This window comes from Tribolium castaneum, chromosome 9 (genome assembly GCF_031307605.1).
Source record: "Tribolium castaneum strain GA2 chromosome 9, icTriCast1.1, whole genome shotgun sequence".
NCBI lineage: Eukaryota > Metazoa > Arthropoda > Insecta > Coleoptera > Tenebrionidae > Tribolium > Tribolium castaneum.
Genome location: NC_087402.1, coordinates 6,031,496 through 6,057,641, shown reverse-complemented (window position 1 = coordinate 6,057,641; position 26,146 = coordinate 6,031,496). Strand labels below are relative to the sequence as shown.

The 26,146-nt window shown below is 33.7% G+C and overlaps 1 protein-coding gene and 1 long non-coding RNA gene across 4 annotated transcripts in view; both read right to left on the bottom strand.

The window, feature by feature from the left end:
- rk (rickets) overlaps positions 1-22,880 on the bottom strand; it is a 76,743-nt gene extending 53,863 nt beyond the window's left edge. Inside the window, exon 1 of one of the 3 annotated variants that reach the window (XM_015979325.2) lies at positions 22,545-22,880. In XM_015979325.2, coding sequence (XP_015834811.1) covers positions 22,545-22,753 — 209 coding nt within the window. In that variant the 5' untranslated portion in view covers positions 22,754-22,880. The remainder of the gene's footprint in view (positions 1-22,544) is intronic. The other 2 variants (XM_008194017.3, XM_008194018.3) reach the window with 2 other exon arrangements.
- Positions 3,992-4,979, bottom strand: LOC107397805 (uncharacterized). The gene is made up of 2 exons (XR_001574820.2): positions 4,153-4,979; positions 3,992-4,100 (listed from the first exon to the last, which is right to left on the bottom strand). It is a non-coding gene; the product is annotated as an uncharacterized LOC107397805 (long non-coding RNA).
- Positions 22,881-26,146: the final 3,266 nt, after the last annotated feature.

Below are 26,146 nucleotides of genomic sequence, written 5' to 3'. Positions count from 1 at the left end.
TAAAAATTATTTTAAGACATAAGTAAAAAAACCTGTCTATTATAGAATTCATTTAAACTATATGGTTCGAGATCCGAAATGTAGTCAAATATTTTCTTTTTAAATAAATTTAAATTACAAGGTGTGCGTAGATGCACAGGTAAACTATTGTATAGTTTTATTCCTGTATAATGAGAATTTTTTTCCGTCAGCGTAAGTTTGTGTCTTGGATACTCTAAGTCTACTTTGCGAGTGTTGTACTTATGGTCGTTAGTGACATTAAATAGTAGATTCTGTTTAAAGAAAAATAAAAGTAATCTATATATGTATAAAGCAGTTGCTGTCAAAAAGTTATTGCTTTTAAATGTGTTCCTACAAGTTTCATTATATTTTAAGTTAAACATAGTTCTCATGACTTGTTTTTGAGCAACAAATACTTTTGATATCTTTCCACTTTGCCCCCAAAATATTATACCGTAGCTTAGTAATGATTGAAAATTTGCGAAGTATATTATTATTAGTTGTTCAATGTTAATGTATTTTTTTAAAACACGTATTGTAAAATTACTGAGTTTAATTTTTTTAATAAATTATCTATATGATTAGTCCAGCTTAACTTATGGTCAATGCATATTCCCAGAAAATTAGTTTTCTCTATTAATTCAATTTCTTCAGATGATATTACAATTTTATTCGGTTTCTCTGTATTCTTGTGATTACATATTGCAAAATGAATGCCGTAGGTTTTTTCAAAATTTAACACTAATTCATTTTATTTAGTCCAGTTTATTACCTTATTCATGCATATCTTTGCTTCTTTCATTGTATCTGTCATGTTTTCACCCCAAATTAATATGTTTGTGTCATCAGCAAAGTTAACTGCACTATTGTTGTCTGAGACTGTTAAAATGTTTAATAGGTCGTTTATATAAATTACGAAAAATAAAGACCCTAGTATACTACCTTGGTCTGTTCATTATTGTTTAATTTTATTCAATAAATACCCTTTATTATTATTATTATTATCTCTATTATTACTATCTCTATTATTAAACTTATTATTACTATTATTATTATTTAGAGTTAGAGAATTGCTGTGAGATCCTTGCGGTACTCCTTGTTGAGAGACAATTTCTTTAGAGGAATTCACTCTTATTCCCAAGGTTTTGGTTTCTAGATAGTTTCTAGTTTCTAGTTTTTAAATAATAAATATTGCGGCAATTTATTATCTTTTTTAATTTTGTTAGTCGATTTTAGAATTATTAAATTTTTGTTTTTGAAAAAAAAAAGTGGTTCGATTGTGGCCATCTTGAGCCCGTCAGTACTGTTTGATAAATGCCCCATGAAGTGAAATGTAAAAAATGTGACACGATGCTTTATAGGCCTGGAAGAATGATGTAGTCGAAACCTGATGATATAGTTCGAGTTTTTTCCATTTCCTGCGCCCCGATCGAAAGTCGAAGCATTTTTAATATGTGACTTTTTGTTGCAAGTTAATCGGAATGAGCAGCATTTCGAAACGCGAATTACAGAAGAATTAAATTGGATTTTGCCTCGTATGAGCTCAAGTCGGTTACCCTAAAAGGCAAGTTCGTTAATTAGGCAATACGGCATTTTAAAGTGATTATATCTGATGCAAGACCGATTCACATAATCGCACGAACGTTATTAACATTTCGACGATTTTGTCGACGTCGCGACGCAGCTCCATTTTATCGTCGTGCGTCTCCCCATAACGCACTTAATCGGTGACGCTCTTTCAGATAGCGCCATTAAACCGGGTCCCGAAGCCTTGTGTTTTTTTATATGGTAAGGACGGGACTAGACGCGATCGTAGATCTTTTTTTAATGCTGGGAATGGCCCAAGAGTATTTTTGGTGAATGGGGACTGCACAGCGCCGAGTCTTTGCCCCGTTATTTACTCCCCGCATTTTTGTTTCGTTTCTGGTTTTCTCTGTTGCGTTATTGGGACAGTTATGTCGAGGAAATGTCGAGATATGTTATTAATGTCTCTTATAGTTCTATTTGTTTGACGATTTATTTATTATTAACAACCACTTTCGATACCATTCCTTGCCAATATACCCATGATTGATCGCCAAAACATACGACATCAACCAAACTAAATTACCTCCACGTGGAAACAACACGTATAACCTGCAGATGTCACAGATACGATGCAGATCCTGTAATAACGTAAAAGCTTTGGGAGAAATTATTATGCCCCACAATTGAAGGGATCACAATAGCCAGGGCCGCATAAGGCCTTTTCGACGCCTGGGGGCTTTTTACATTTTACCGCCCCTTTTTGAAACCTAACGTACTGATTTATAACTGTACCAGAGCTATTTTTCGCACATTTTCATAAAAATAAACCAAAAATTCGCCTAAAATTTAATATATATTAAAGTTTAATATACAGAGTGCTCAAAAACTGGCGCACCAACTCAGTCGTACGTTGTTGAGAAGCATGTGTAGGTCACGGAAAAAATCTTGAAAAAATTCCTAAAGTCATATTTTAAAAAATCTGGAGCTACAAACTTATTTTGTTAACTTCTTCAGTTTTCATTATTTTTTAATGATTTTATGTTTCACACTAAGTAATCGTTCCCTAACACTACGATGAATAACTATTTTTAACTTTCCCATTAAACTTTAGCAGTTTTTTTAATTTAAAAAAATTAAAATTCATTAAAAAAATTACAGTTTGTAGATGTGCCAATGCTGGGAATTATTTCCTAGGAAACCGTTTTAAAATAATTTATTTTTATTGTTGATCAAATTCTATTGCGATCACCACTGTTAGACAACGTTGTCACATATCATTTATTTAAAATTCTCCGGTTTTTGAGCACCCGGTATTAGAAACTAGAATCTGAAAAAAAAATTCATCTTTTTCCACGTTAGAAGTTAATATATGGAAGTTAGAGATTGAGAGTTTAAAGTTTAGAAAGTTAAACCTTTGTTGTTTAATGTTGAAAGTTAGAAGTTGTGAGTTGACTGAGAGTTAGAAGTTGTGAAGATTGTTGATTACTGATTGATTTCTTGAAGAATTCTGGAAATAAAAGACTAAAAACTCTGGGGAGCTTGAAATCAAAATCTAAAATCAAAATTGTAGAAGTTCTTGTTTCAAATTAGAAAACTATAGTTGGAATTTAAAAGCCAGTCAGGGATTGGGAGAATTTTAGAATTGTAGAATTAAGTTAAAAAACTCAGGAAATTTATTTTGTTTCAGGGAATTTCTAAAATTAGTTAGTTATTAAAATTAGTTATATGTTTTTTTCGAGCGCTTAAACACGCATTTTGGAGTAAAAACTATTTTTTTTAATATGTTTCCCACTTTTCAGCACATTTTCGAATCAAAAACACAAATAATTTAAAGTTTTTATGCCGTCCCCTAACTTGCCGCCCGCCCGCAGGCGCGGGCGAGGGCGCGGTCTTGACAATACCCAAAAAATAAAAATAATACGATGTGTACAACATTTTCCGTTGTGAGTTAGAAATGGAAAAGGTTTAAAATATTGCTTGCGATAGATAAATAATGCTGTACTTCTTCTCGTAATTGCTCTCCGATGTACATATATTATTGGCATTTTTTTGGTTATTTGCAGCGTTAGTCGGTGATGGATGGCGACCAAAGTGCAATTTTCATTCGCCGGCCCATTAATTACCACCATACGTGTTTCAAATATTATTCAGCACGTTCAGACCTTTAATTATAGCCCAGAAGTTCCGTTCAAAACAAGCATTCTGCCTTATAAATTCCCATCATTGCGGCTAATGCAACTCATTAAATAACAATAAATAACGTTTACGAACACTTCGGCCGTGATTTACAATGTTTGTAAATGTCGGTGGTTTGCTTTATAATCACTTTAATGATTAGGTGTGCGAGTGTGAAGATGACGGGGTAGCGGTGTAATTTCGGCGGAGATTTACGTTCGGTCGCCAACAAATGTCACAGATTTGACGCCGTTTCGCGCCATATCCTTAACAAATAAACATTTCGACGTTAACGTACAGCTTCCTCTACTAATAAAATGGTTACATTTGTAAAAAGAAGACGAGAACATTAAACGGAGATTTCAACATGACGGAGACGAGAGATTTCGCTTTGAATACTGAAAAATTGGAACAGTTAAATGGCTCGAAAGAGCTTGCCAGGTGCTTTACTCATCCGGGGTACATTCCGGGCAAAATTTCGTTAGTTGAACAAACTCGTTAGCGAAGTTTTAGTGACTTGATTGTGCGATGCACTCCTGCAAACCCACTGACTTAATTTTAACAACAAAAAACAGGCCAGTCATAAAATGTAACATTCTTTCAACCAATGTTTCCAATTAGCGTTGGGCAACAAACTAAACACATTTTTGGCACCGCCAAGCCGCTCGTCCGCCGCATTGACAGCTCATTACGGCCGTTTTGACAAGTGATTTCGTAGGTGCCTCAAGATGATCCTTTCTTTCAGGTTTTTTCAAGCATTCGAGTTAATGGAGTCGGCTTTTAATCCGATACATTTATCATCTTCTAATAATAGTGGTCAAAAGCTTTTTTCCTGATGGTCCAGTGAAGTAACCGCACTGCCCATTTGTTATTTTAATGAAGCGAGCGAATCCAAAGTCATCGCATGCTAATTCGGCTAAATTTGATTAAAACAATGTTAGTGCAATTATTTAATCATAACAATGCACGAACAACGCGATAGCTTTGTCGAGATAAATTTCGCTGTCGCAATTTCCATAAATTTGCATGCATTTTTTATAACGTTTTGGCGTTTTGTAATATGTTAATTCGCGCCCCGATTTTCTTGTAAAATAATTACCGTCTTTTTACTCCCATGTCGGAAGAATTTAAACTCAATCGGGTTATTAATAACCGAATGTCAAAGGAATCAACGACTGCAACCCTATTTCGAACAGCATTAATGTCGGAATAATTTACAGCTTGCACTCGCCGGATTCTTTGTACGAAAATCATCGGCAAGGTTGCTTCTGTTTAATAAATCCTATAAATAAAACTAAGTTTTAGCGCTGGACGAGGAAAGTCTTTGTCTCGGCGAGCGAAAACTTAATGAAAATTTAATTGTTTGGAATACCAAGTCAATGTGCAGTAAACTAAACGTGTCAAGTTTTTTCCCGGAGTTTAATCGTGCAAACGTGTCCCTTTTACACTTGCTAGTGCCAGGAATTTGTTCGATTTTTCAGAAATCTGATCACTTTTCAAGCGATATTGTGCTTTCTCACGCAAGCATTTTTATGAATGGGCAGATTTATCGATTTTGAAATTTCCAGGCTCAAAAATGTCATGATTGGAACACGTGTTTGTAATTGGATTAAGATCTCTGCTTTGAAATGTTACCAACATTGAGTCATTGAGAATCTAATAAAGTTTGTTGAAAGTCCAAGCACCTCTAAATGTTTAATGCCCCATAAAACTGTCAATGGGATACAACTATGCACTAAAGCGAAATTATTTCGAAATTTGGAAAATTCTGACTCAAAAACAGCTATTTTTAGTTGAATGAAAATGCAAACAAAACGGTAATGAAAATAAACATTTTATTCCCAAGTTTGGCTGATGGATAAAAAGTAAATTTGTTTCCCGATTCGAGATCGGTTTAATTATGCCCTCGTTGACCTGAATAAAAAGGGCATTAATCCTGCGCTTTATGCGTTGATAAGGCACCTCTTTCAAATTTGTTCTAGAAAAGTCATGGCACCTTGCTGTTGTTAATTTCCGGTTTTCAAATGGATTGCAGAAATAAGTGTGAAGTTAAAAATTAATGCCACTTTATCTCTAGTCTCGCTGATGGTTGGTGTTAATAAACGTGGAGTTAAATAGTCGCAACTCATTTGCATGCAAGCTCGGTCTATTTGCTTTTCGGTCGTAAAATCAACTTTTCATTAGTGTTGTGATCCGTGAAATGAAGGTGACAACAAATCGAAGCGTTCTCACAATTAAAATTATTTTTTCAGCTTCCTGAAATTCCTTAAATCCTCTTGTGTAAAATTTGTTTGTCCGATTGCAAATTCCGAACTTAAATTAAGTCCAGTTTTGAGTGTTTTATTAAGCCCATAAAACCTACCTGTTAAACAAGTCGAACCTCACACACATAAAAAACTTTTTTATTTGTCGGTCGGTAAGGATTCACGTCATGGATTCGATTTATCAAGCGGTAAAGCTCAATTTCGGAGTGAAAACGTCACCGGTAAAAAAATTAGCAAACAAATAAATCACGGAGGGACGGCCGTCGACCCCAGGACCGGACTCGGATTTCGGCCCCCAAGACTCGTGTGTGGGTGAAATCACTATTACCGACAAACGAGCCGTTCACTCATTTAAATCAATTAGAGCTGAATATTAAGATAACAGGTTGGGCGGGTTAATCAGGAAAAATCCGCAACGGGAATAAATTTAGATTTTATTAGCCTTTTCAAGTGCGATTAAAAATAGGCGTTTTTCAACGTTTGTCACCGATTTTACGGCATAATAAATTTTTGGGAATTACAACTGATTCGGAAATAAAGTTGATTTTTTTGTCAAGTGGAGAGAAAGCCAACAGTCAGTCATGTTACAAATCAAGATTTGTAGTTGCCATCGTGGACTGAACTAGACTAATTAAAATTTTCATTTTGTTGTCACGACTGCTGGTCACGACTAACATTAAACAAATATACATACGTCAAAAACTTGACCTGTGCTTAATTAAAAAAAATGACGGTTGAAATATCGATATTGGAGATTGTATCAGCTGTAAATGTTTCTTTTTTTATTTTACAGTACTTGAAACAGTAAATAAAATGTGATAACAGCTGTAATATAAGAAAGTGGGTGTTTGCGTTAATAGCATTGGAGGTGAATGATAAATTAATAATATCTATGTTAATAAATAACAATAATTACGGAGTAGCACCGATAAACTCTCGGTGGTGTAGTAAATCAAAGTTACAAGCACGACAGTAATAACAATGGTCAGGTGTGCTCACATTAATAGATATCCTGTATATATCATTATCTAGGCAATTAAGTGTGAAATTACAGCTTCTGGAAACATCACCTTACCTAGACAGTTACCATACCCGAAAATAGAAATTTGAATTGCAAATCGCGGGATTAATAAAATAATCCAATGTTCGCGTTAAATTAAGCCAATCGATTTACATAGCTAACCACTGATAGATTATCTAAATACCCAGTTATAAAAAATCCACTGCACAAAATCCCCGCTTCGTCCGAAAAATCCACTTTATAAATAATTTATAACCCAATAAAAATGGATACGAGTTTTGCTCAGTACACTAGGAAAAAAATAAATAAATAAGATGAGTTCACGAAGGTTCATTGCTGGCTGATTTTTCATGGGATTAATCTGTGCCAAGGTCCTAAATTTCATTATCGTATTGCTCATTTTGGGCGCCAGTTGACTGAATAATAGGAGAAATAGAGATGTCAGGAACTGAATGATGGAACTAAATGCCGCCACATCAAAGACGCTGTTTACTGTAGGTGGTGTGTCGAGAGATCGTTACTTGTTAGTGGAGTTTGTAAATTTATCCAAATGTACCGCAACACTAACTAGACGTTTGATGACTGCGAAATGTCTTATTTCGTGAAGGATGCGCACAATGGGTTGCACCACAAATTTGCCAATGAACTCAGGGAAATGCACAAACTAGACTTACACAAGAAAGGAGATTTTTTCATACAGCATCAATACTAACTGGTTGAAAAGTCAAAATTGCACCAAATTTTTGGCGTTTTTTCAGGAATTCTATGAAGGCTAAGCGAAAAAATAAAAACTGTTTTGAATCGAATTACTCTTTTTTAGGTAACATCTCCGAAAACAGACACATTTTTATTTTTGCACTCCAAACTCAGAGACTACAAGTTCTAGGTCAAAACGAGTTGAACAGATAAATTCTCCAGTTATTTTATTTGCTTCAGGTTTTCATAATATTTTTAATTTTAGATTTTTTTCCACTTTTCTCAAAAACTATTCCTCGTTGGGCATTTTATTTTATTCTAAGCAGGACTAGTTGCTGAAAATTATTTAAGGTTTTACGCTTATTTTTTTATATTTCAACTGGGTTAACAGCTTGGTTTAGAAATCATATTTGAAACGTTTTCACGATCTAGAATTGATCAAAATTTTTGAAAGATACGCACTTACTAACTTACCTTCTACAGTTTTTCAGTCTTAATATTTTTTAGTTAATCTTTTGTGTTTTTAGTTTCTCAGTGTTAAACTTCCTTTGTTAATTTTTCAACCTCCAATTTTTGAAAATGTACATACTGTTTTTTAATTTTGAACATTTTTTTTTAAATAAAATATTTGTATCAGCCTTGAGACTTTAGTTAGTTGTGTGAAAGTCCTACTTAGTTTTTGTGTAATGAATTTTAAAAACAGTGCGTTTACGTCAAAAAAAATCAAATTATTTTAAAAACTAAGCAGAATCGACCATTTTATTGGTACCCAAAACTCGCTCTGTAAGAAAAACCGGCGGTTCATTGGTGTCTCATTTGACTCAGAAATAAGTCATTGACCAATAAAAAGATAAAAATCACCTCCTACTTGTTTATCTAGTGCACAAAAAATTGCAAGACGATTCAAGCGTTTGTCATTGGATATGGGAGGGATATTGTACTCCCAACTGTAAAACAGACCAATCATAAGGCGATTAAAACTGAGCAAAAAAGTGTTGTTTGATTATTTTACAAATGGTCGGCCGAACCATCTGATATTTCGCCGTTTTCTAAGAATATTTTAAGTTTTCTATTACACTTAGGTTCAAAAATCGTGGATCGATTTATTTTTGATTAGAGTAATTCTCGCAATTAGTTCGTGTTCAAAGTCAAACATTTCACAAGTTTTTAGCAAAAACTCAATTCTTGATAATGCCGTAACAAGCGAAACTAGTCGAAAAGACAGTCAGGATCCTAATTGTTTTGCAAGATTCCCTCACAAAATTTAAAAATGTATCAAATTACGTCAAAAATCTTTATAACGTTTTAGTTATTAACTTGGGCATTTAAAATATGAGTTATGTTTTTATAAAAATAATTTAATAATCTTTTAGAAGCAAAAAAATCAAAAAGGTCATTTGGTGGGACTATGAGTTTTTGATTTTTTCCGAGAAACAAACTGAAACACTGAGCTTTAACACCTGAAAATTTCAGTAGCTTTATATAATTTTTTTACATTAAGTTGTAGTCGAATGTAGTTATAAAACAACTGCTTCCTAAGTGCGGAAAAAAATGAATTATCTAGCAAATTCGCTGTTTCGTAAAAATGAAAGCAATTGTAACGCCTTGGAAAGCTTCGTGCAAAATAAAATAAACCCCATTGTAAGCACTGTTTCAGCCAAAGAACTAAGAAAAGATTAATCGCACTCATTAAAAAGCCGACTAAACCTTTCGTGTTTTGAGAATGTCAACAGAAAAGGCTAAAATCTCCAAAGAGCGGACATGGTTCACAACAATGTTCAACACTTGTTCAAACTCGTTACAAAAATGTGAACACGGCCTAAGAATGCAATGCATTATAGATGACACTGATCGAATCCTTATTTTAGTAATTCAAAGTTGTAAACATTTCCTGTTTTCTCCTTAACAAGTACCTACCAGTACTCAAGTATAATACAAAGTGCTGTTTTTCTATATATTTTTACAAATAGACGAGCACAGCTGGAGTTTCATTTTAGTGTCAGTATGAAAATCGCTCCAGCCGCCGATAACTCTTCCTCCTGCTATAAATTACCGATCTTATTAGCTCTGTACACAGCACTCCGGGAAAATAATTGGAGTTTATATACGATTGTGCTCGAACTTCCGTAGATCTTTCGCGTTCCGATCTGCATAATAACGGCCAAGTCCGTAATTGATGTTGCAGCAGCCCTTCCACTGCACTTTGATTAAACCTGCCTTAGTGCCGTAATTTCAAATTTGGACGTAATGATGTGGTACACGTTTCTCTCGGGCGCTGTATCCGTGTAGTTAGGAGTTTCTTATAATTAGAGTAAGTGCTCCGAAAAATTAACCGGTTCCAGTGCCAATTCCGCACGGAAAGTGGGGCATGAATAGCGTTGAAGAACGTTCGAGTTGATTAGGGCAGGCAAGTTATTCCTTGTTGCAAACTTGAGATTAATTCCTCGACGGTCTTATCCTGCACCAGACACAAAGTGGCGAGTTTGATTAATGCGCTTTGTTGTCTTCACATAACAAATTGACCTCGATTTTATCGACTCCCAAAAGTGACAAAACGATGTTTTCGCGAAACTTTCCCAACTGACATAAAATCGCAGGGCATTGCCCAAAAGTGTAAATAACATTAGACTGCAACTGTGGCCGTAAAAAATATTACGCTTTTATGACCGACTCATTCAAAGTCGTGACGTATTCAAGCAGGAGTGAGCGTCGTCTTCGGAACGCCGCTAATAGTTGGTTAATTTTTGGTGGATGTATATGCAAATGCCCGCCAGATATGCATATGCAAATATGTTGATTATCTGCTGCACTGCTATATCAGTTGATAATTAATTCAGCCGCTAGACGACACTTTGTCCTATTTCCCCCGAGCTATTTATAATGGAAACGATAAGAGCACGTGGGAGGTTCATCTTCGTCTGAAGTAACTAAACGTCACGTCTTCGATCCGAAATACTCGTTTCCCGTATATTGTTAAGCGCCCACGCGAAATATTAAAATCAAAGCAGCGTCTGGTGGACATCTTGCGGCTATCGCCGCCCCCAAACTGTTTATTTTCACTCGAACAAAGAGACAATGATTGATAGGAATCAATGTTGGGGGTGGCAAAGGGTGTTGAAAGTGTGTCAGCGTACTGGATGACGAAGTGGTCGACTGTGATCCCCATTCAGATGAGGCGTTCGAGTGTACGTTCGCCAACAGAATGAAAACATCGACGATAAGGAGGAACAAAGGATGCAGAAAGAGCAAAGAAAACTGTGCCGGGGGATTAACATCATTTATTAAAACGGCCAGAAACTTGTTTATACAGGTTAACTGCACAAAAGCCTATGATTGTTCATCATTTTAAAAAAGAGCAATTCGGCCATAACAACTCATTTTGGAAATTTCTCTTGTTTTTTTTTTGCCTTATTACTTTTTCTTTTTCATTTGTAGTAAAAATAACACTGTGAAAAACGTTATAAAAAAACTATAAAAGTTTGTGGAGACATTAATTACGGTGGGATTATTTGAGACAAAAATGTGGCACCTCTTGAGACTTAATTTACACGAAATAAGTGTCAAATATTTCTCTCCAATATAAAATTTATGACGGGATCGGCTCCGTCATTTTCCTTAAAATATTTTTGATGTAAATGTTAACAAAGGCGGTGCTATTTTATGCGAAATAGGTGCTTAAAAATCAAATTTGTGTTCATTATTATAATAAAACTCGACCAAAAGCATCAAAAGCTTTGAGGTCGTTATTTGCAATTACTGACCTATAGATATTTGATATTTTTCCAGAGTACAATACCTCATTTTTCACTACATCCGTAGTTTATATTTAACTTAACCGTTAGCTATTTTAATATAAAATGCAGTTTTAACTAAAAACAGTAAAACCTGTCAACAACGGACACCAGCGAAAAATATTAATTGTCCGTTGTAGAGAGATGTCCACTAATAAGAGGTGGGCAATTTTAAATAAATATTTTTAAGTATTATTCCATAAACTACCCACCAAACAAATTTAAAACAACAGCAAAAATATATTTTACAAAAAAATGTTTTACTCGTAAAAATTCAATTCTTGAATAAGTGAAGTATGTACTCGTATGTTAGGTACACGGATTAAATATGTTTTATGTAGCTTTAGGTGTATTTTATTCTTTCAATTTTCTGAGCATGTTTGTTATCTGTAAGACAGTATAAACATTTATTTAATTAAATTTTTTATTCTTAAGTATATTTTAAATGAAAATCTTTCCAAATTAAAATTAAAACTATTAAAAATGGAACAAAAAAGATTTATTTTTACTTAAAACTTTAATTTTTGGTTTGTTGTTTTCGGACTCGTGTTTTTTATAATACCTAATTTTTTACATGACACATAATTTCAGCTATTTTTTAAATGGTTCAAAATATATTAGGCCAGCATAAGTTTACTGGGGTTTAAGGCACGTTTTCCTTTTATCACAATTGCCTTCATCAATCTTTTTATCACGTTTTTTTACACTGACCAATATTTAATTCTGGATTTTCAATATAGAATTTTTCATCTATTTCTATAAAGTCCTTGAAATAAATGTCCGTTCTTTGAACCACCACTCGTTAAGTCTGTCCGTTGTACAGGGAGTCCCTTGTAGAGAGTTTTTTACATTATTTTCCATTTTGTTACGTTCCATTGTAATGTCCGTTGTGAAGAGGTGACCGTTATAGCGTGGCATTGCTATACAGTAAAACCTTCAATTAACGGACACTTCTTCACAACGGACATTACAATGTCTTTTCTTTTTTTTCTTTCAATGGCTTTAGTATTTATTCATCTTACGAGGATTATTATTAGACATTCGCTTTTTCACAATAACTCTGATAATCGGTAAAAAATTAAGCACAGTCGATCATAACACAAGACCTCAATCAACTTTTCTAAACACGTTTCTTACAATAATAATTAAAATTCAAATTAAAAATAATAAGTATTTCTAATTGCTAAATTATTTTAACTTAGAATTAATAGAAGTAATAGTTAAAACCCTATTAGGTTTATTATATCCTTGAAAAACTTTTTTAGTAGTCTATTTTTCTCAAAAAAAATCCACGTTTTTCGATTGCTAGTTTGTGAGAGAATTGCAAACTTAAGCAAAAATTGAAATAAAAGTCATAACTTAAAATTAATTAAGAATTTTGCACTTTTTTCGGCGCCAATCGATTCCTTGGACCTTGGAGTCTGTAAAAATTTGTCTGTCCCAGTAAAGCAAATGCATCTAGGATGGTAGCAGGTATGTATTTGTAATAGGGTAACACTTCTTTAAGTATAGTATACTTAAGTTATTTTACAATCTTTTTTATACATTAGTCGTAGCAAATATATAAATTTGGCACAAACTTCATCTAGTTCGTGCCATTTTAAAGAAAATAATATAACAGAAACTATTAAAATCCATAAAAGTTGAGACATTAATTATTACGATAGGATTATTTGAGACAAAAATGTGGCACCTCGGTTTATATTTGAGACTTAATTTACACGCCATAAGTGTCCAATATTTCTCTCCAATATGAAATTTACGACGGGATCGGCTCCGTCTTTTCCTTAAAATACTTTCGATGTAAATGTTAACAAAGACGGGTTATTTTATACGAAATAGATGCTTAAAAATAAAATTTGCGTTCATTGTGATGATAAAACCCGACCAAAGACAGCTTTAGCAAAATAATACCATTTCTGTAATTGCGAAAACTCAGCAATTCATGTCGTCCTCGTACAAAAAATCGCAAAGTGAGCTTTGGGGTCGTTACCTGCAATTACTGACCCATAAATATTTCTTATTCTTCCAGAGTACAATAGAACGACCTCATTTTTCAACTGTGGCCTGGCATTTAATATATAAATTTGGCACAAACTGCATCTAGTTTATACAAAGTAGTGGTGTCATAATTCAGACGAGATGTTCGCTAATTTGGCAAAAACGAGTCAAAAAATGGGAAAGTTCCGAGCTGGGCTAATTAAATTAAAATTCGTCCTTAATGAAACAATTAGCATTAAAATTAGGTGGTCTAGAAATGCGATGATTTACAGCGGTTATTTTGAGAAGTCTCAATCGAACCAATGAACGGATAAGTTTGTAATAAAGGCTAGAGATGATTTATGTCTGCATAAATAGATCGGCCCGAATTAAAATTCCTGCAACGCTTCAGTTTTAATAGTCCGTTCAGGACTTCAAAAAGGACGATCTTAATCGCAAAAAGTCCATTGTAATGCGACATTGTTCTAATTTACGTGAACACCTCGACTGTAGTACGAATTCTGCGGTGTGATGTGAGAGAAGGCCAGCGGCCTTCGACGGTCTCCATCTAGGTCATCGTGAAATTGGTGGGCCGGCGACTTTTTACACACAACACCGGCCACTATTACCCAAATATTTACAATAATTCGGCGATTATACCCATGTTGGTCGCCGACATTCGACTCAGACCAGCGAAAATTGCCCTCTTAATAAGGAAACAAAAGCAATGAGTTTCATGCAACGCTTTGCTTAATTAAGTGGCACATCTATAAGGATTAAAATTAATTGACAGTTAACATTAAGTATTTGTTACGCAATTACAACTCTAATCCTGCTTGCAGAACGCTCGTCAAACTTGACTTATTGTCACATTAACAGCCCGTTTCTCGTCTCAAACAGATTATTTTCATAATGCTGGCTTACATCACGGATTGTCACAGATTTATGTCTTCATTAACGAAAAAAACGCCCAAACTAATTCCTCAAACAAACTTAAATCAGTTTACAGCGCAATTTTAAACTTTAATGACTTGTTCCCATTACTTCTAATCCAAACACAATTAATCAAGTACAGACAGAAAGTTGTTTCGCGGATGTTGTCACTCTGTCTAATTATCTTCCACTTAATCATAACTAGAAATTGCCAAAAACTAACAAAAATTTTCGTGCAATGTTGGTTGCCTAATGAAACACGAGATAAGATTAGAGTTAATTCAAGTTTATTTTATGTCGACTGTGGTGATTGATTGTTTCCCATTTTCTCTCAGTAATCCATAAATATCCAATAACTTTAATACCAAACTAGACGAATTTCCTGCGGCGTAAAAAATTCAAAAGCGACTTTCTCATTATAAAACCATCAATATTCAGATTTACTAGCGTTCGAATATTATTTTACAAATTGCTTTTTTGCAGTTATGAATATTAAAATTAGGAAGATACTTATCTTTTAATTTGTTCAAATCTTCGCACATGGCTGACAAGGCGATTCAATTAATTTTTCGATCGAGATGAAGAAAAGTTTGGTGGCCTGGTTTGGTTAATGTGCGAAAATTAAAAGCGTGACATTTATGAAGGCATCAACCCCACCCGAATGAATCGACGTCGTATTGTCGTAAATCAGTTTAAAAAATACAGGGATCATTAAGGCGCCCATAAATGGCCGAAAATACCATTAATTACTTTTCGGCCGTTTGATCAATACAAACACCAGAATTCCGTGAATTAATCATCCTGACAGAGGCTTATCGGAACGCTGTTTGCATTAGTAAAAGTGCGAGTAAAAAGTTAAAAAGTCATCGAGCTTTCAATAATTTTCCGCAACAGTTGGTTGAAGCGCGTCCAGAGCTTTCAATTAAGCGCAAAAACGAGACATAATTCTATACAGAAGTTGGGGTCTTGAGTGACAAATAGTCGAAATTGTGGGATTATCTCGGTCTGGAATTAGGGTTGAGGGCGTTAAATTGATATTGTGTGTGTGCACAAAAGGCTGTTTGAATAAACTGCGAAAGCACAAAGATTCGCCGGTTAAATAAAATTGCAAAAATCGGATGAAACCAGCAGAGCGAGCAGGGACGGCTGCTATTGAAATGTTTACAATACCGAAGACTCCCATTGTGGTCAATAATCTCTCGCAACTTAAGAAGTCTCTTGCAGTAAATAGAACCCACTATGGTCTATTACAAATCGGGCCAGACCACTTTTTGCATTTCTATTCACTGCCTTTGTTTACATTTTCAGTTTCACTCAACCGAGCAATGCTCCGAGGACGCGAATTTTATTACGTGCGAGATATTTCCACTTACATTTCTTTCGATTAATAATTGAGTAATGAGCCAAGCATTTAGCCCAGCATAATGCATTTTTGATGAGGAGCGCGCTCGATACACCATTAAGGAGCTTCAATTTTCTTGAATTGGTTAAAAGCTCGACATAAACCACTGTTGTTTCAAGCTACACAGTGTGTGAATCAATTCGGTTTGGATTTGCCGCAATAAAAACCAAATTACACGGTCACTTAAGCACCACTAATAAAAGACCACAAATAAATACGGATTTTTATTGTTTGACGACAGGTTTAGATATTTGGACCAAAATTGATTAAGTTTTATTGGCTGTGCGTGATAAGATTATGGAGTGTTTCAACCGGTCCCTCGATTTTTATTTTTATGTATGCGATATTTTTGATATGGATGTGTGGCAGCTGGCTCTAAATTGGGTCAATTTCTGATTTAAAGGAAGGCATCGAGACTTTTTAAATGACAAATTAAAATAACTTAAACCCAATAATAATTACGTTTCCGATAAACAGTTTTTGCAAAGAAGTTAATTTTTTTCCTTTTTAAAGTGAGCAGGCAAACGGGATATAAAATATTAATAAAAATCAATTATTTTTCTTTGTTACTTTATTTACTTTCTTTGTTTTATTCTTAATTTCTTATCTTGTTTCGACTTCCTTTTGTTTATCACACCTATTTTTTTGTCGTTTATTAAGAATAATGTCATTATTTTATTTTCCTGTATTTTTGTTTGGGTTAAGTTAGAGTAGCTTCGGCTAAACCCATAATACAAACTATTTACTATTATTATTATTATTTTTATTATTATTACTGTTCATAAATTTATTAAAAATATGTATATGTACAATCCTATTACGTACGTACCTAGTTGTTATTTTGTTATCAGTTAATAGTTAAGTTAAACTTTTGATATTTTGTAGACATTATTTACACTCTAGGACGCACTTTAGGTAAACATTTTTGATTATACAGAGTGTCCCAAAAAGGTATTATGTCACAATAATATTTTTTTGTGCTCATTAGGATACCTTTTTAGATTCTTACATATCCCCAAAAGTTTTTTCAAGTTGGTCTAAAGATTACTGTAAAAATTAACCAAAGAAAAATCAATTTTAAAAATTAATAAAAAAATAGAAACACTTCTTTTTCAATGACACCCTTATAACGGAGTAATTAATCAAGTTTGATTGATTTGAATTATTACAAACATATTTCCATATATTTCCAAACTTTTTTAATTTTTATTTTGTTTTTTTTAATGACAACCCTATTGCAAATGCTAAATCCTAACACTATTAAAGCTATTTGCTAAAAACTCATTCTATCAATGACAAATGAGTTAATGCTTAATGGTTAAGCTTTTTGGCAAATAACTCCAAATGTGTTAGAATTTGCAATAAAGTTATGGTAATAAAAAATGTTGCTTTTTTAATTCCGCTTCGATTGATATAAAAATAAACAAGGGTTGCATTTAAAATAAGCAAAATAAAAAACTCTAAAGTTTAAAAAAATTGGAAATAAAATGTAAACACCTCGTAGTAATGCAAATCTAAAATTAATGAGTCTGTTAGACCCTGTTCATTTCATTAATAATTTAAGCCAAAAAAAAATTTTTTAAAATGTGTAAAAAAGTGTACTCAGAAATCTTAGTACAGTAAAATCCACCTACAACATTAAAGGATTCGATCCCTTCTTGCTGTGTAAATATTGTACTCGTAAACATCTTAAGAATTTTAATGCAATATATTCGAAAATAGAGGCAAAAGTAAAATACTTAAACCTCGCAGATAAGCCAGTAATTTTTCAACTTCGAAACTATTTTATTTAGTATTTGTTTATAATTATTATGTGCATATACTCGTAAAGGACATTGTCATATCAACGTTCCTTAACATTCTTTATACTTTAAACGTTGAAAATGATAAGCTATTTACTGCAAAACAATTATCAACAATTTATACCTTGAAAAACACAAAAATTAGTTTAAATTTTTTTAAATAATTATTCCTATTTATTTATTTGCATGTCATTTGCAGAAAGCGACGTAAATTTAATCCAGGAAATTAATTACGAATTATAATTTGGAATTCAATTTAATTAAATTAGGTAATGAATGGACGTATTAATGGAATTGGTCGAAATGTCGATATGTGGTGTGATGGCCTATTGAATTACTTAAAAAGCAGCCTTTCTAATTTTCTTCGGCCATTCATAACTCGCAAATTCTCCACTCACACTCACACATGACCTGCCACGGAAAAGCAGTGTTCGGAGCAGCCGAATTGTCATCACGTAATTGTTTGCGTTTTACTATCACCCAACCCTAGTAAAATCGTGAAATTTCCTAATACTTTTGTTTGTACGAAAACCGGCTAAAGTTTAATCGAGAACGAGAAAGTAAAAACTGTTATTACTTTCACTAAATTTAGTAGCTCGCCGATTGCCCCCAACAATAATATCATCTGGAAAAAGGTCGAAATTCATGAATTCGGGCTTATTCCAGTGACCCCGGCAAATAAAAATCTGCCGATTTCCATAATTAGGACGAGTGTCGACTCCAGCATCTGGAGTTCTCGTGAGATGCGGCCGAAGTGAATAATCCAGCTTTGTTCAGCGTTTGGTGACGTTAAACGACCCTTATTAAAACCTTCGATGTTTGATAGACTGATACCGCATGAATTATGTATATCGGGCCCAAGGCTGGGCCTCGGGCGGCCCCTGGGCTTTTCCGAATAAGTCCAAAACATGCCGGAAGCTGCTTAAAATTCCGAGATTGAAATTTTCCACCTTGACTCCGATTCCCAAGTTTTCGGGTTTTTGGGACTGCAGTGCTGGGATTTTATTGCGGGAAACGCGACTCGTCCTCGAATGTATGCAACCTCGCGTATGTCGCGAATCGGTGCACTGCAATAAACTGAGATTGTCTGCTTTATGGCACTCGGTTTTATTTACTGCATTATATTTATTGCGCCCCCAACAAATGCACTCTTCTTATTGCATACTTTGGACAGAGACGAATCAGTCGCAAAAAGCGGGACAGACTCGTCTCCTTGTCGGTTTCATTCGCTAATAAATCTGCAAATTCGCGTTATTTTCTATACCCCAAAAAAGTAATAAAACAAGAGATTCCATGTTAAATGGAGGCCATAAATTCGCCAGAGCGACAAATTTTTTACGCATCAAAAATTCAATTATCATCACGGGAACCAGTCGATTGCACAAGTTATTATACAGCCTTGTAGACAGAAAAATCTAACAAAAGACATCTTCAATTCACTCGAAAACTGGCTGCTGTGGTAGGCGTTTGTTTATAAAGATTGCGTTAGATCGAATATTGCAACAAACCTGCTTAAAATATCTGTTTTCAATTAATTATTCTAGACCCCGTTTAATTTGTTTTCATCGAATTTCATGATCAATGTTTCGTCGAACAAATAAATTAAAATTCAATCCTAATTAATTTTCATTTGTAAATTATTTAAATCGTACAAAAGCCCTCGTATGTAGATCACTTTTTTTCAAAAGTCGCTCGCTATTTATTAATTTAACGAGCAATACATCGACAGAAGACTTAATGTATGCGGGAATAATGAGGCCAAAAAGATTTACGGAATTAGGGTATCAGTGTAAAACACAAAAATTTGTTATCGCTATTGGAATTCTCTTCCCATAAAAAAATCGTAAAACGTCCGAACGCATTTTTAAATGTGGAACTTTAAATGCAGACATTTTTTCCGATCACCGAATTATAATACATTGTACCATGGAAAATAAATAAAAAAAAATCATTTTTTCTCGTATTTAATAGTTATTCATAATACGGGTGCGAAAACACAAAAAATTATGAGTAACACTTAAAGTTCGAGGGCTGTCGTTATGCAACGAGCGTATGCGAGTTACATACCTAGACACCCGAACTTTAGCGTTTTCGCATAAGTGTTATTTAAAATTTTTTTGTGAAAAATTTTATTTCAAAAGACTGCTATGGTTTTAAAATAGTGAAAACACGTTGCTATGGGAAACGTGTTTTAAAATAGCGTGTTTATAATCTAGGATTCAGATATTAAAAACGAGGCTTAGAATGTTACCAACAAAAAAATTATATTAATAAAATCAATTATTATTTTATATTTACGAAGAAACACTTAATTAATTATTATTTACAAAATACATACAATAAAAGGCTTTTATTATTATCATTATTATTTTAAATAAAAAATATTTCCCCGGAAATAACGGGCACAATTACCGAATAAACAAATTAAAAATAGTAAATTAAGTAGAGAAAACGGCAAAGGCAATAAATTGTTGGCTTTAGTAACGTGTGGGCGACTTTACGGCCTTTAAATAAATAATTTCTGCTAGCAAATACAAAATAATTAATGATTTATAGGCGCGGAAAGGAAAAATCTTTAACAACAATAAATAAACGAGAAAAGTGTTTGTTTGCGTTCTTGTGAGTAAAAAATCCCTCAAAATTACGCATTCTGAACACACACCTAACAAGCAAAAATCATCAAACCTTGTCAAGTTTTTCAATAATTTGATGCAACGTGTTTCATCTGCGCTATCGCCACTAATGAGGCTAATTGCAAATGCAGTTTTAATAATTCTGCTCCAATTGAATGAACAATGATGAAATCAATCGTTAATTGTTCTTTTAGACAAACGTGACCGTATAAACATTCTAAAAATAACTCAGTACCAAATCCCTTTTTGCTAAACTGAGATAAATGTGGTGAATTTGCGTCAGCAAGTGGAGTCTCTTCTTTTCAGGGCAAAAATTATGTAGGATGTTAATAAATTTTTGTCTAGGCTATGAACTCGGGTTATTAGTTATTATAAATGGCGATCACATAGAAACTGTGAAAGATGCAATTTCCTGCAGTTAATTCCACCTCATCTAGCAAACTTAATCAGTGACAAGAATTAAAAATGGGATCACAATAATATCAAAATTTAAATGTAGTGTCATTAAGCTTTTATGGGCGAATAAAACTACTAACCTAATGATTTTAATTAATTCTCTAGCCGGTCGAAAATAATTATCGGTAAACTTGGCCACTGCTCATTACCGAAATTGTAACGACGGAAAAATTACCATTTGCGGCAATCAATTAGCTCCAAGTATGCAGATTAGAATTATTTCGTCCAGAGAGACATTTTAATGAGCTGTTGGACGCGTGTTATGCCATGATAATCGTCATTAAGACGTTTCGCAGCGTAATAACAATGATACAGTCTAGACTTGGAAACGAGGAAATTTCATCCACCATCGACAGATTTATACGCGAAACTTCTTGCAATAAATTAATATTTATGAATCTTGTGGTTCTAGTAGCTGAAAATTGGCCATTAAAGAACCTGGTTGAAATTAAGTTACCCATGTTTCGCAAAATTTATCAACGCGGAATATTCTATTTATGGTAAGAGTGAGAAGCGAACGAGTCTGCCAATTAACGATCAAATTTAATCCCGATATTATAAAACTATATCTGAAGTTAATGAATTTTTCACCATCATTAGCTCGCTATTATTAGAATCCCGAAGCGTAATTACGGCTAATTCAATTTACTCGCAATTCTGCCACAGAATGGCAAGAAACGCGGCTTTTTCTGCGGTATGTAACGCTGTCAAGTTAGGAAGGAATTTTATTCATAACGTCGCTCTAGATTTATTACTCTTATGAAGAAAAAAACACTAAAAAGTCGCTAGAATAACATCCGGTACGTTTGCCCATGCTTTCAACTTCTTAGGCCAATTTCTTAACTGAATATTTTTATAAAAAAAATTATCCATAAATATCGGCCCTCACATCAATTAAAAACAAATTTGTCTTTTATTAACACCTATAATGTCGCAGCGTCATATAAAATATTAATTATGTTTCAAATTAACAATAAACCTCAATTTCAATAAATTTAAAAAACCTTCCAAGCGCTGGATAATTTATAACAGTCGTTTGGTGTGGGTGGACTTAGTCCAATCCCAAACGTATTTTCTATTAGAAATTTGCAAAACATTTCATTTATTCGGCAAGAAGTTTCGTCACTTTCTTTCACTTGTAATCTTCTTATCAATTAAAAATACTGAACACCCACTTGGTCGAGCCTTAAATAGATCATTAAAGCTATTTTGGTTCTGGTGCTTTAACCCCAAACTACTTCTCTTCGTATGAAAAAATCGGTCATTGTTGACACTAATTACAAATATACACAATGGAAACAAGGGGTCAATTATTTTTAAAAAGACATATGCACACCCATTAATTAACCGCACGTAATAATATATTGGTCAATGTATTAATTGCATGCACTTAAATGCATTAAGAGACGAGATTATCCTTCAGAAGACCAAATTTGTCTACAATTAAATATCTTAACGCAAATATGAATAAAATAAATAGAAAAAATAAAATAAAAAGCGAACTATTGCAGTGTTTTTAATGGCAAGAAAGACGCGTATGTGATGCACGTTTATGGTAAACCCCATACAAGGGCCCCATCTAGCTGGAATCTCACCGCAATGGTGGCAACACTTGCAAGGAAAAATAATTTCCTAAAGTTTAAAATAATAAACCGGAAACGCGATGATTAAACCGAGTCAATAAATTTTTAACGTCCGTTTAACTTCTTAATAAAATTCGGCTTTAGCGTAAACATCGCTGCCGAAGAGGCGTTTTCCGCGAAAATCCGGCCCGTCATCGGTGTCGCAAGCGAAATGTTGCGGCAAGTCTTAGTTTTATGTAACAGCTCGCGGCGGTCGGAGAGGTCCCCCAGGTGCTACTCACAGTTTGGTGATGGAGTAGGGCAGGGTGTGGGGCACCTCTGTGAAGCCGGCCGTCCGACAGACGAACTCCTGCAGGTCCGGCGTGCACTGGCAGCGGTCCTCGAGGATGGCGCAGGGGGCGGCGGTGGCGGGGTCGGTCGGCGGCACGGAGGCCCCGAAGGCGGCGTAAACGGCGGCGGCGGCGATCACCAGCACGAGACTCGGAGGCATGGTGCGGTGGCGCGCGATTTGACGGCGGCGCTACGGCACCAGCTCGCTCACACGACACTGCTTTCTCCGCACTGCTCGCAGGACTACTGAACTAAACGAAACCGACGATGGAGCCGTCCGACCGGTTTCCTGCGAGACTCCAACACGCGCCGCGCACTCACAAGCTGGCTCCAGGTGTGGTGGACCAGAGGCCGGCTTCCTCTGCCGGAAAAACAGCAGCCGGAGCTGCGGCAGGAACGCATTCCTGCTACCAAGTGGTGGAAAATCGCAATTTGTTTCTATGGACTAGGCTTTTCACATTTTGTTTTAGTTATTTCAGGATTATCAAATCTTACTTATTCTCAGGATCTTTGGTAATCGGGAAAAAAATCGAAGCTAAAGACCAATTTTTTGAACTTTGGATCACATTTCAAAGCTGTTAAGATTCTGAATTCCAAATTTATATTTGTCAGGAATCTTTTAACACATAACTTATAACTTGTAACATGTATAGGATTTTCAAAATATTTAGGTACTTACTTGCTGAAAAGTGAAAATGAGCCAAGCTTCAGCCTTAAGCATTTTTTTGGAGAGAAATTAAAAAAAAACACGACAAATCCAGAAGGTTTTAGGTACACACCTGATATTGATTAATTGATTATTAGATCCTTGAGGTTTTAAAGGGTATGTTTTTCGGTTTATAGAATAAATAAATAAGCTTTTCATAATTTTGAAATTCCTAAAATGCTCAATATACAAAAAAAAAGTTTTCGATTTCCTTTTACTTCTTCAAAACCTTTTTTTTTAATATTTACCCATTTATCACGCGAACAAGGACAAAAAAAAATTATTTCCTAAAATTTTGTGATTTCAAAAGCTTGAAACATAAAATCAACTTCAGATTCAGAATCATGGAAAAAAATGAAATTTACTATGATTTTGTATTATTATTTATTAAGATTCTGAAGAATATTTTATTCAAATTATGGACTAAAAATTAGTTTATTTACGACATTCTTAAAAGACTCAAAATCCAAAAAAGTCTTCAAATTCCTTATTAATTCATCGAGACCTTTCTTTAACGTGTACAAGATATTTAGTAGATATTCATATTCATATTTTATCAGAAAAAAAACTATAATAAAAAGATTTACATTTTATTCAGACTTCCCATTATGTCTTCTCAGAAGTTTCAGAATCAGACTCAGAATAAAACAAGTAATGAAAATTTCTATGGTTTTTATTAAATCTTTGAAAATCTAGAGCTTATTTTGTTCAGTTCTTAAGAAATAAATACGATCATTTTTATATTTTTGAAATTTCTAAAATGCTCAAAATACAAAAAAGACTTCAAATTCTTTTTGTTTCTTCGAGAGTTTTCTTCAAAGTGTATGAAACAAGTTTATTTACCTAAAAATTACTAAAAACTTTAATAAAATTTCTTAAAATTTTGTAATTATTCATGAAGATGTCCAAAGCTAAGAACATAAAATATCATCAGAAATATCATAGAATATGTAATGAAAATTTGACTAATATGTATACTATTAAACCGTGGAAATTCTGGAGGATATTTTATTCGATTCATAAAACTAAATAAGTTTTCAATATTTCTAACATTTTTCAAATGCTCAAAATCCAAAAAAAGTCTTTGAATTCCTTATTATCTTCCTTGTACAAAATATTTACCTATGAATGAAAAAAGGAGTAAAACTTTTAAATTTCCTGAAATCTATTATTATTTTTTTTCAGGAAGACTTCAAAGGCTGAGAACATAGAGGAACGTATGAATAAAGTTAAGTAAATGCTTTCATTCATTCATATTATGAATTTCTATAAATTTTATTAAATTCTTGAAATTCTGTAAAATATTTTATTCAGTTCTTATAGAATAAAGTTCTTTTTTACATTTACGAAATTCCTAAAATGTTCAAAATACAAAATTCTTTTGCTTTTTCAAAGTGTACCTACGAGATATTCCCTGAAATTTTGATTTTTTTTATTAATAATTCAAAAGCTAAAAACATAAATAACTGTATAAATAACTAATAAAATTTTCTATGAATGTTGAAACTCTATTCTCTTAAGTTCATAATAGAATAAAAAACATTTTAAAATTTGGATTTCGAGAAATTCTACAGCTGTGCTTTAATATGAAGTAATTCTGCACTCCATGGCATAACAAATTTGACATAAAAAGTATCTAAAAATAATTAAAAGGACAGGTACATCGATCCTATTATAACGGCTTAATTTACTTTGGACTAAGTGATGCTAAAGCTCAACGAAAGACAAAAGATTCTTTTCATCACCAAAGCAATTAAAAAAACGTAATTAAACATTATTAAAATGAAACAGCCAAAATTAAAGTTAATTAGCTTTGCTATCAAATTCAACGTGTTAATTTTTTTACCTCCCATTACCTTCTCTTTATTTTCAGTCCCCTGCTGTTCTGCAATTTGCAAAAGTACCAATTTAATTCATAAATTCGTGCATAATTGTTACAAAAAAAATAAAAAACGAAACAGCCCAGTTGTAAAACTGGTCTGTCCTCTTGATACTCATACTGTGAGGAAAAAATTAATATTTCAGTCATGTTTTTTAAAATCGTTTTAATTTTCCTGCATCAAACCTTATCAGAGAATTTTTGATTTTAGGCACATTATTAAACGTCCCTAAAAACCCAACATTTCCTTAATTTGTTCCGCAGAGAATGTAATTATCAAGAATGCAGTCTGCAACACGTAAAATACCAATCGTCGATTAATTTCTGCATTTTTTATAAATTACCACACGCAATGAGGCACTTAATCTATTCAGAAATCAATAGTTTCACGCTGAAAAATCCAGGATTTGCAATAAAAGTGCTCTCACGTTTTTAAGTTGTGACTAACAACGTCATTAGTGCTCCCTTGATGCTTAAATAAACAGGAGAAACCGCGGAATAAACATTTATCCAGCTTCTTTTTGAAGCTAGACCTGGATTCAATTAAAAAAATCATTAGGTAACATGAACCCCTCAACCTCAGAACCGTTTGTTTTTGTCTAACAATATAACACACAAAATAAACAAACATTGAGTGTGTATAGACCCGAACTATTATTTCTGGAATAAAACCGATAGTTTCCAAATCCATAAACCGCGAGATTTATGATTAGAAGCTTGAAGTTTGATCTTCCGGTGTCTCGATCGTCTCTTAGTGGCGTCGACGTCGCAATGGACGTCTCGACGTCGCTCCAAACGACATCACATTTGACGTCACAACTGCATAGATGCGTATAGAAGGATTGGTTTTGGTGAAACATGGCTTAGGTGGATAGAAATGTGGACGAGAAGTAATACGAAACCACTTTCACTAAAAATATTCATTAAATTTGTGATGACTGGACCGCTCCGAGGAGTCTGCACAACGA